The 10,618-nt window shown below is 55.9% G+C and overlaps 4 protein-coding genes across 4 annotated transcripts; 2 read left to right on the top strand and 2 right to left on the bottom strand.

The window, feature by feature from the left end:
* Positions 1–254: 254 nt before the first annotated feature.
* On the bottom strand, positions 255–1,194 carry B0T26DRAFT_274686 (uncharacterized protein). The gene is made up of 2 exons (XM_060434124.1): positions 685–1,194; positions 255–599 (listed from the first exon to the last, which is right to left on the bottom strand). The coding sequence occupies exons 1-2, from the start codon at positions 1,090–1,092 to the stop codon at positions 450–452; spliced, it is 558 nt and encodes a 185-aa protein (XP_060295809.1). The 5' UTR covers positions 1,093–1,194; the 3' UTR covers positions 255–449.
* Positions 1,195–1,656: 462 nt separating this feature from the next.
* B0T26DRAFT_274404 (uncharacterized protein) lies at positions 1,657–4,662 on the top strand. Its single transcript, XM_060434123.1, has 4 exons — positions 1,657–3,360; positions 3,419–3,695; positions 3,751–4,033; positions 4,121–4,662. Exons 1-4 carry the CDS (start codon positions 1,785–1,787, stop codon positions 4,469–4,471), a joined length of 2,487 nt encoding a protein of 828 aa, XP_060295808.1. The 5' UTR covers positions 1,657–1,784; the 3' UTR covers positions 4,472–4,662.
* A 1,352-nt stretch (positions 4,663–6,014) lies between these two features.
* B0T26DRAFT_675397 (uncharacterized protein) lies at positions 6,015–6,825 on the top strand (the record flags this gene model as incomplete). Its single annotated transcript, XM_060439826.1, has 4 exons — positions 6,015–6,149; positions 6,188–6,478; positions 6,562–6,586; positions 6,722–6,825. 4 exons carry the CDS (start codon positions 6,015–6,017, stop codon positions 6,823–6,825), a joined length of 555 nt encoding a protein of 184 aa, XP_060295807.1.
* Positions 6,826–7,956: 1,131 nt separating this feature from the next.
* Positions 7,957–9,048, bottom strand: B0T26DRAFT_751132 (uncharacterized protein; the record flags this gene model as incomplete). The annotated part of the gene is made up of 3 exons (XM_060445334.1): positions 7,957–8,200; positions 8,358–8,640; positions 8,682–9,048. 3 exons carry the CDS (start codon positions 9,046–9,048, stop codon positions 7,957–7,959), a joined length of 894 nt encoding a protein of 297 aa, XP_060295806.1.
* Between the last annotated feature and the right edge of the window lie 1,570 nt (positions 9,049–10,618).

The raw sequence follows: 10,618 nt of genomic DNA, 5'->3' as shown, positions 1-10,618 counted from the left end.
AAACCAACGTAATCCCCATCTCGGTCCGCAGTCCTGCCTGTCCCCTCCTTTTCCACCCATTTTCGACTCGAGACCCCCGAGGCTCCTCGCCACAACCCCAGCACACGACCAGGGCACTTACAATCGCTGCATCCCGGGTGTCCGTCGTCAGCTACCATACCAGGGCGCCGGGTTTTGCGAACAGCAGGAAAACAGCCAGGAACGCTGCCCAACCAGAGAGCGAGCTCGACAGGCTGCGAGTCGCGTCTTTATTTACCCAGGGTTGCAGGAACAAAGAACCTAAGGCAAGGCAGAGAGACAGAGCGGGGAGAAGCAGCAAGAGTGAGGGAAACGAGGCAAAGGCTGTGAGCCGGAGGCGGTCGATTTCGAAAGCGAGGGGCCCAGGCGGACCGGCCACGGAGCGAACAGCAACATCAGCCAATTTCTCGCATGCAACAGAACAGCCCGGCCTAGAAACGTGGTCTGCGTTCCTGTCGAACCGGCTCAGAAGCGCGTGCGAAAAGAGGCTGCGAACCTAGACTGGAATTCAAGCAGCACCTGAGGCTCCGAGCCTCAGTTATCGCTGGGCTGCCCTTGGCCTCGGCGTTGCGGCAACCCAACTGCGCTCAGATCATTGAGTGCGGGCCCCCTAACTGATAAAGAAGCGGGTGCAGCGGGGTGCAAACCTGGAATTCATTTCCATACTGGACGACGAGGCCTGCCCGCGTGTGAAGGTTGAGGTGCGATTGTGTTTTGCTGCCATCTTATTCCAGGACCCGTCTTCTCGAGGTCCTCGTGAACCGATCGGTTTGGCATCCAGCCAGCCATCCCATTCCATCCCACCATATCTAGCCACTGAGGTGGGCTGTCTAAAAGGAAGCGAGCGAGTGGGTGAGGGGTGCCTGCCTGCTGATAACTCCACCTGGCCAATCCACTCAGCTGTGCTGCAGCACCTTGACGGCTCCACCCACGCCCACGCTCTCCAAGCCCACACCCAACGACCGCTTGCCTTGCCTTGCCTTCGCCTGCATTGGCCTGCACGCACTCCCAATACCGGAGCCAGGATCGGTGTTCCAAATAAGTAGCGGGTTCGCTCTCGACCCCTCCATCCATTGCGTGCCCCAGACCACTCCAGCTCGGTGCCAACAACAAAGTCCGTAGCCTAGACGTTCCGACGTCCTTTGAGCAACTGACTACCTGACCGAACCTGACCGGACCTGACCTGGTATAATCTACGGCCGCTACACCACCTCCCCGTCTTTGTTGAGCGATAACGAGAGCGTGGAATTGCAAACGACAACTTCCTGCGGCCCATTCTTTATCCGGAGCCTTGGTTCTTGGGTTCCCTGCCACGACCTGCTTTGCCCCTCCCTGGGCGATTACGGCCGAGTCCTCCGTCCCTAAATACAAATACAGGAAAGACGTCAGCACGAGAAGAAGACGCCGAAGAGGGAGGATAATAGCAACAAGAGAAAGGAGGGATAGAGCGAGAAAGAGAACAGGGGGCAAAGGCAACAACAAGAGGCCGCGGAAAGTTGAACGGGTGCATGTCACCGCCTTGCTGCAGGCGTCCGCTGCGACTGCAATCGGCGGTTCTGGCCCGTGGCTGATAGCCGCTGTCGCTGCGTCTGGGCCACGGCGCTCGCTTGGTGCTCGCTGCTCGCTGCCCACCCCGCCGACGGAGCGTGGCCTGATCGGACCGGCAGACCGGGGACGGCGCGACGCTCACGCTCGCTCGCTCTGAGACGACGGATACCCCCAAAACTGTTCAAGGTACGTGTCGGGTCTTGCTCCCGCCAGCGACTATGGACGAGATGGACTACGTGATGCACAACCCCGACTCCTCGGCCTCACAGGCGCAAAACCAACATGTCCAGCAGCCTCAGGGCTGCCCGTACTTCCGTGCAGATCATCATCCGGCAAGCCTCCCAAATCCGCACCCACACCCGCACCCGCACCCGCGCATGCACCCGCACCCGCACCAGTACCCACACCCCGCACACCCTCACCCCCCGCATCCTCATTCTGCGCACCAGGCGCCGGGGCTCATGTCGGCTAACCGCGGGCCCTCGCACACTCACTACGATCCCGTCCACGCCGTGAGCGACCCGTGGATTTCGACCCCCTACGGAGCCTTTCAGTGGACTAGGGGTGAGGCTTTGCCGCCACATTCGCAGCTGCTTCACTCCAGGCCGTCGGCCTCGGAATTTTACCTTGCGGGTGGAGGCCAGGGCCAAAGTTCCAGCTTCGGCTCCGGCTCCGGCTCCAACTCAAGCTCCAGCTCCAGCTCCAGCTCAAGCTCAGGCCCAGCAGGTCAAGCTGGCCAAGGTGCGGGTACTGGTGCTAGTCCTGGTACTGGTACCCAAGCTGGACCTGGCCCAGTCCAGCCCATCTTGGCCCAAAGCCAACATCCCCTCGCACACCACGACTCTTTTACACCATTTACCTTTGCATTTCGCCAGCCCTCCATCCGCTTTCCCCCAATACCCATGCCTTCTCAACAGTCTAGCCACCCGAACCATTCAAACCAGGCAAACCATCTAAACCACCAAAGTCGCCCGGCGCACCATGCTCAGCAGCAGCTAATGCAGCAGCAGCAACCACCACAGCAACAGCAACCACAGCAGCCACCGCCGTCGCAAATGTCTCAACTGCCGCAGCTAATGCAGCAGTCGCAGCAGCAACAGCAGCACCACCACCAGCAGCTGATGGTTCAGCAGATTTTGAGGCATCAGCAGCAGCAAATGCCAGTCCCCCCGCAAACTGCCCCGCACGGTGGCATCAATCTGCCTGTTTTGCCTTCATCCTCAGCACCGACTCAGCCGTCGAACATGCCGAGCTCGGGAGATTCCAGTCCTACCGCCCCCGCCGGCCGACAGTCGACGCACTCTGAGGACTCGCCACGGGGAACAAGCCGCGGCAACGGAAACAGTTCGTCGCCCCGGACGACTGCAAGCATCTCGCAGCCTGCCCGACCGATCCTATTCGGCGGGCTAGAGCCAGCTCGAGCTGAAGCTGGCCCGTCCGTCGCCGTCTCCTCCGACTCAGACACACCCCCGCCTCCGAGATTGACCCCACCCATACAGCCGAATACTGAGCGCCGCCGCAACTTCATCCCTCGGCCAAGATTCAGGCGAAACACGGCTCTGAACTCGGATTACGACAGCGAGGAGGATCCCGATCAGATCGAAGATGACGAGCAGGCGCTCCGCTTCATTGAGCAATTTTCGGTCGGCCCCTACCATCGTGACTTTGACGAAACTCGTGTCCGAGCTCACCAACTTCTCCGCGGCCAGATGAGCAATAAGCGTGTGGCGTCCAAGAAAGCTCTTGCCCAGCTACAGAGTGTCGATCTCGATTCCCTTGAGGAGAGCGAGCGGAGTGGGTGGTCCTGCTTCTTCCCCCCTCAAGGCGGTGCGCTAACAATGACTTTCCCCAGCCTGTGTCATCTGCTACAATGTGTTCAGTGTGGAAACCCCAGAGGGAGTGAAGGAAGCGCCCCTGCGACTCCCGAAATGCAAGCACATCTTTGGTGACCACTGCATCAAGAAGTGGTTTGAAGAGTCAGACAGCTGCCCATATTGCAGGGACAAAGTCCATTCGGAACCTGCATATCAAAGCAGTGCCAACGCGATTCGAGAGTTCCTGCGGGCGTCTTACGGCAATGGCACACGATTTCACCCTCATATGCCGCCTGGAGAGACCAGACCCCCACCGTGAGTCCCCTCCCCTCCCTCTGCTTTTGTCAGGCAGGAAGACTAACTTGTGTAGCTCTGGGGAGTTCATTCGCCTCGCCGCTCAGAGAGACGACAGTCGGCCTGACAATAGCCCGCCAAGGACTTGGCAAACGGGGGAGCGGAGGTCCCCTCCTTCAGAGCCATCAAGCAGGCGGACCCGAGCCAGGCATGGCAGCTTCAGGGGTTCACCGTCTACCTCGACGACGGCGACTGCTTCAGCTAATGCCAGCTCTAATAATAATGGCAGCACCCGACAAAACCCGCCCGCGGGGACGAACCCGGCAGGGCCCCAGCAGCAGAGCCCGGCTCGTGAACGTGTAAACCACCCCCCAAACTTTTCGCCTAATTGGTATCAATTATCACACGAATCACGCCGATCACTGACACCACTATTGGCGAGACAGTTTGCATCAGGCGGCCACCGCCCCTATCAATACCCTGGCAACATGAGCCGCCCTCCAAACATGCCCCTTTTAACGCCCGTGGATCTGAGCCAGCAGAACCTGCCGCCCCAGCTAATAGCCGACTTCACACCGATCATGAGGCCAAGGGATTTTCTTTCTTACCCGTTGAGCCCGATGAACGGGGGGCCTGGTCACCTGGCAGGCGAGACGGAGCAACTTCCTGGCCCCACGCACATGGCGACATTCCCGCAGCAGCTTCCCCCTGTCAGATTCGTCGATGGATCCAGATTCTCGGGCGCCTCGAACGCAGCTAATGGCCCTCCTAGCGCTGGAGAGGGCTGGCTGCAGTAGAGCCGCAGCCTTGACTGGCGTACGGGTATTCGCCAGCCTAGAGAATTCGTGACTTATATCGGCATCCCAGCTGCCGCTATGGAGCTGGTCCACCTTGGCGGGACAAGTACTCATCGTAACCCATCGACTTTAATTGTTCTAGTCAGGGACGATGTGATACACAGACACACACCTCTATGCACACACATTTTGCTCATAGATTTGAGCATTCATTTCCCCACGGCATTGTTATAGATTTCCCCACTCTTCTCATGGTGCCCAGCTGAGTTTGGTAATTTATTTTTAGGGAGGCTTGGGGTTGTTATGACACCGGCGTTTGACTTCGGAGTTTGAGGTTCTCACGATTGCGTGCTAGATCACCCCTTTTCCTTGTTTTCCTACCTCATTCCTCAGACTGCAGCAGTTGCGGCACGTTTTTACGACCACAGTCATACGAAGGCTCCGGAGCAGGGCAGCACGGGTCTTGTGTAGCGGTGGGCCCCTTTCTCCCGACACTTTTTAGTTTCTTTCTTACCCAGGTCAAGCAACAGGCAGCAGGATGCGGCTGGCGGAAGGAATCCGCGCGAGAATTCAGCCCGGCACATGACCTGGAAACCAGGGGTCTTTTAACGTCTGTTATGATAGGAAACGGCATCTATGAGAGCACGAAGGCGGGCATGGGACAGGCAGACGGATCGGTGATATCATGATGCATGAGGCAGAGAGACCTATCAGATTGGCAACGCAGTCGAGACGGAGTAGTAAGAGAAAATCAAGAAACCTGATAATCTCTCCCTAAAAACTAGCACCGTGTCTTTGCATCAATTCGTAATGCCCTTGAAAGGTGATTGCACTCTTCTTTCTTTTCCCCTCGCTTCCAACTAACCTCTCTTGGGGCGATGAAGATGCAAACTCCAGGATATAGACTCAGTCCTACCTGATGGAATGAAAGGCCTTTTATAGCCGTAGTTTGCCTGCCTCCCAGCTGAACCTTCAAGATTAGTATGTGCTGACGTTTGTCGGGAAGGAAGCTCCAGCAGCCAACGAGCCGGGTCCGAGATTGGCCTCCCTCTGACGCCCAGAGACGACGCCGAGTTCAAACCCGTGCCGAGTGTGCTTCTGACCCGAATCACGACGACCCCAGCTCCCACGATGCGTTCTACTCTCATTACTTCCGGCCCCCCCCTTACCGCCCAAGACAGAGCGGCTAGCAGACCTCGTCTATATCCGTATTGTAGCAGCCTTTTGAGATAATGAACACGGAGGGCGGTAGCGGTGCGGTTGCACCCACCCCACCCCAAGCGAACCTCGAGCCAGCCTGTCTAATATACCGGGCATCTTATCAGCCAATTAATTATTGGCCTGCACGCCTTGGAAACCGGCAGACCTATCTACCTACATCTGACCAGCTGAGCCTCTGCTGGCAGTTGGGTCTCTTTAATCATGATATTTTGCCAGTCTTCCGTGGAATAGGTACCGGCTCGTTCGTTTCCACCGTGAAGGCGATGAAGAAGGAACTGTTACCAGCGAGTACTTATGTCTCCTATTGACACCAACCTCGACAATGACACCTTCAGCTTGCAAGCTTCTCGTCCCCGCCGATTTCTCTCAGTCTCTGCTCTTCTCGATATTCGATATGCCTACCCTCTCAACCTTCTACAACAGCCAGCTTGGCGATGTATACGAGGCTTCCACGCAGGTTACTACGGAGCCGGGAGTGATCGAAGCTCTCGCAAGCTGCTCGTTGCCAACGGCCTCCACGATGCCTACGACATCCGCCTCACTCACAAGCACTTCGACATTGCCGACGGCGAGCAGGTCGTCGGCTTCGGGGGCCGGGATGTGATGCTCGGCGCCGTCTGCAAGAATGGCGAGGTCCCAGTCGATCTGCTACATAAGCACGGCATCCAACCCCTGCCCAGCGGCGTCTTTACCCCGAGCGACTACTTTATCAGCGATAAGGGCGAGACCATCCCCTACGAGTTCGTCTATACCGCTACCACCGTCGGTGCTGGCCTGGCCTACGCCGTCAGTCTATCTGCTGCGTCGATGCTGTCATATTTCCTTATACTCCTTCGAATGACCCCAACCAATATTGTACGTTGCTATAGCCAGTAAAACGAATAACGCTACGAGGTATGTATGAACACCTTGTTCAGGCGTACCTGCCTTTCCTTATACCCAAACCCCCCTTCTTAAATAGACGACGCCGCCGCCGCAACGGCGAAGCTGTCGAAACGGTCATCTTAACAGTGTGCCGCAAAATAACAGTGTCTTCGTCTTACCCCCTAGACAATCTTACGGTCATGCCGGCTTATCTATGGGAGAGCGGACGGGATCCCGAGTTTTCCTATGATTACCAGTCGTATGTGTAAAGTGTGCCGAATTTGAAAGCCCTGGAGTCCAGGAAGTGAGATAATAAGTTCCGGAAAATGGTATGCATCTGACACCAGAAAACCGGGACACCTGCGGACTTTTAAAACAACATGATTTTGTGTGATGATATCATCTGTTTAATAATGCGTCCACGGCCATCAGTCAGCTGCCAGACGACTAAAAACTCGTGCATGTTGACGTTTAGGCGAATATAAACTAGCTAACCAGCTCTTCTAACCGCCGGAGTTGTCGGGATTACGATGGTGTCCGAGTAACTCTTCCTGTTAGCGGCCTTCTGTGCCTCGGCGGAGGGCGGGTGGTCTTGTGTGAACGTTCCCATAGTGATAGCACTATGCTGTAAGCGTTTTGCGGGGATGGTGCCAGGATGGTGGAAAGTTGAGTTTGTGTTCCAGTTGTCAAAAACGAGGGCCCAGAGCCTCTTGCGCTTCTCCTCAAGGTCCGCTTCGGTTCCCAGGAGGGGAGTTCCATTCGCTTCCGACAATACGTATAGAATATCGTCGCATAGGGTCTTTTGCACGCTGGTCATGTCCAGAGCGCTACTGAGAATGACCTAGAGGTCGGAGCGGGGCTGGGAGGAGGCGGGCAGGTCGACGAGAGGCATGGTGGGCGGTTCTTTCTAGTGATAGTGAAATGAAGGATTGATTGTGTTTGAGGAATACCTTGAACTGATGATATTAAGGTCTGGATGAGAAGACGCCTTGATGCTTGGGTCGTGGAAAAGACGTTGATGGGAGATTGCGAGAGGTGGTGAGCAAAGAGAGGAGCTCGAGAACGCGGTTTTGAATAGGCAAGGCAAGGCAGGAACGCGTGCTATTGTAAAATTCTATTCTATTGTTCGATTGGCAACGCGCCTATGGGATGGAGAATCTAGGTCTGCTTGAAATTCGGATGGCAGATAACCTTTGCGCGCGCCTTTCATAAAAGATGAATCGCACGCCTTCTTTGCTCAGTCGAACGAGGCCCCTTCACCCGTCCTCGAATCCTCCTTGACTCGTCCTCGGATCCTCCTAGGAGCCTCCTTAGGAGGAACTGGTTCCAGCAGCGGCTTCAGTCTCGGCCTCAGCCTTGATATCCTCGATTAGGCGATGGACGATGGTGTCCACGGACCCTTACTCGTCAATGTCCACGGGCTCTACCCTGGATGTCGGGGCCGGCCTCACAGAAGTTCGAACGGCCTTTCCCTCATTGTCCAGAGGCCAGGCCTTCATCGTAGAGACGGTAAAAGACTTTTCGTCGAGGTCAAAGATTTCGAAGTGGAGACCTATCTTGTACCATATGGCAGCTTTCTTGGCTGCTCGCTGCTCTTCGGTGATCAATTTCTCCGTCTCAAGTGCGGCAAGATCCTCAACAATCCTGTCAGCGAGTTTAAGTCACTGCTTTGTGCGAACCAATTCGTTAATGTCCGCGTGGGCGACTTCGTTTCGTTCGGCGTATAACTTCATTGATGCCCGTGTGTCCTCATACGTAGTATTGTTGACAAGGCAAACAAAGATTGTGGAGCAAATCGGACAAAGGGGTGCTGACAGAAAGACCACCACTCGCCTTCTTGGCCTGCTCTTCCTCAAAATTTAAAAGTTTGTCCAGCTCGATCCACTTTGTAGAGACAAAATGGCGGAGCGCCTTCTCTTCGTCGGTGAGAGGTGGTGGTGCGGGAGCTGATGAACTATCGCCACCGTGACCCTTGGGAGCTGTCTTTTCCCAGAATTTTTTGGTTTCTTTGTTGGATCGCATTTTCGCAGCAGCCGCTGCTGACTTGGCCTTCTTGACCATGTCTCGGGCTTCTTCACGGAGCGCTGCCAGGTTCGTCGCGTGGTAGTCGCCATATCGGAGATACCAAGCATCATCATGCTCTCAAGCTTTGTTATCGCCTCCTGATACTTCTCGTCAGCCTGGAGCCTACGCGTGACCTCTTTTCGGATCGTCTCGAGGGTGATATCTCGAGTAAGTCGTTCTCGTGTCTCTGGGTCGGCTTCAGCGGCTTTTGTGTATTTCTCGACAAGGAGGCGGAGAGAGGCCTCCGTAGCCGGGCTCATAACCCGCCTGCCCTCGGGCGTCCCGTCATCTTTTCTTTCGCCAAGTAGACCGCTGATCCATTCTGTTGTTTCGTGAATGAGGCCCAATGCTCTGTCCTCGTCATCCTCACGCCGCTTCCGACTGAGAGTGACGGTGCGGTCGCTAGTGATGTCAGAAGACATTTCCATGTTCGCTTTATATACTGTGGTAGAGCTTAATGAGGGCCAGGAATGTCGAGTTTTTAGTATTGAGAAAGTTATCGAGGATGGCTGGGTGTTGGGTGGGTTGAAATACGAGCCAGGACGAAGGGAGCAGTTGCTCTTTACAGGTGAAGGAAAAAGACAAAGCTTTTAAACTGTGGTAGGAAAGCGCCCTGTGGCTCCTTATGCCAAGCTTCAAGCCTTCCCGCCTTCATAGTTACCTTTAGCATTGCAGTCTGACGCCACCCGGCTAAGCCAACACCCGCCAAAACTCAAAGAGCAGGCTAGTCATTGCCTCATCCGCCAGCCTGACATCCGCCAGCCTGACAGCGTCAGCACAGCACCGCAAGTCGAAGGCGGCAGGGACCACTGTCAGGCGAGGCCCCGCCGCGACTGCGTCCTCCCGCCAACTCAATTTCCACGTGCTGCCCCATCGCTCCCCAGATCTCCTCCAGCATCAGGAACAGACACTCTCTGACTATTGCGTGACGCGACGGCCGACCCGATACCATATGAAACTCAAAACCACGATCAGCCCGAGTAGACCGGCGATCGCGGGCCGGTACGAGCGGAAATCACATGACCGGTGTGGGGATATGAGATCTGGAGGTGGCAGGTCCAAGGAATACCGGGCGTGGGATTAGCTGCGATGACGGGGATGCTTGGAAGTACGATGGCGGGTGCGATGACGACGGGGATGGCTGGGATGGCCGGGATTGCGATGCGGATGGCGATGCCTGCGACGCCGACCGACCGGGATGCCGGAGGGGATGCCCGGGAATGACGGCGACGGCAAGTTCCAGACGCTGTGGCGCGGCGTGATGGCGGTGATGGCGGTAATGGGCGACGGTATGGAGATGGACGACGATGGGCGATACGGATAATCTGGTGATTTTGGCGACGTCTTGGGTCATTTTCGAGAGCCGGGCATTATGTAGTGTAATCGATTGCCATGTCGAATCGCCGCTCATGCCGTCTCGCTGCGCAGGCCGTATATCCGCCCCGTCCTCAATTGGCTTCTCCATCGTGTTTGCCGCAGCCCGTATAAAGGCGGAGAACATGTACTGGGCGTATAATGTCTTCAAAGGGCTGTATGCTTCGACTGCCAAAGGGGCATCTTTGCAAGGGGATTCTGGAGGTTTCTGGTTATATTAACAAATGTCAATATCCAGGGAAGGGAGCGACTTGGCATTGGATGCGAATCCGACAACTCGATGGGCCTCTACCTCCAGGCTGCTGCTGTTTCCCGAATTTATGTCATCAACCTCAATAACCCCAACAGCACCATTAGGCATCCGCCATTGGAGGCCTCGACGCAGAGTCGCCGTGTATGAGCCTAGAAGTCGAAGGCTGGGTTTTTCTGGCGTCCCTTTGGCCCGTAGCCATGTGTCATTGGCTTTATGTAGAATCTTGTCCTCTTTTTTTATCTCGCCCCTGCTCCTTGTTATGGACTAAAGCCACAACGACAGTGCTGCCTCAAACTCATCTGAGTATGTTTTCCACCGCCCAGCCTTTGCTCGTGACAAGCGGAAATAGACTGGTTCGCCGCACACGGTAA

This window comes from Lasiosphaeria miniovina (assembly GCF_030549165.1).
Source record: "Lasiosphaeria miniovina strain SMH2392-1A chromosome Unknown B0T26scaffold_4, whole genome shotgun sequence".
Classification (NCBI taxonomy): domain Eukaryota; kingdom Fungi; phylum Ascomycota; class Sordariomycetes; order Sordariales; family Lasiosphaeriaceae; genus Lasiosphaeria; species Lasiosphaeria miniovina.
This window is presented reverse-complemented; position numbering and strand designations above follow the sequence as displayed.

What these genes read in the sequence shown, in the direction of transcription:
- B0T26DRAFT_274686 (XM_060434124.1), bottom strand. Translation starts at nt 1,092, where the DNA reads ATGGATGGAGGGGTCGAGAGCGAACCCGCTACTTATTTGGAACACCGA. An exon ending in CGGGCAGGCCTCGTCGTCCA is followed by an intron (nt 600 to 684) that starts GTATGGAAATGA and finishes ATCTGAGCGCAG; the next exon opens with TTGGGTTGCCGCAACGCCGA.
- B0T26DRAFT_274404 (XM_060434123.1), top strand. Translation starts at nt 1,785, where the DNA reads ATGGACGAGATGGACTACGTGATGCACAACCCCGACTCCTCGGCCTCA. An exon ending in CCTTGAGGAGAGCGAGCGGA is followed by an intron (nt 3,361 to 3,418) that starts GTGGGTGGTCCT and finishes GACTTTCCCCAG; the next exon opens with CCTGTGTCATCTGCTACAAT. An exon ending in GGAGAGACCAGACCCCCACC is followed by an intron (nt 3,696 to 3,750) that starts GTGAGTCCCCTC and finishes TAACTTGTGTAG; the next exon opens with CTCTGGGGAGTTCATTCGCC.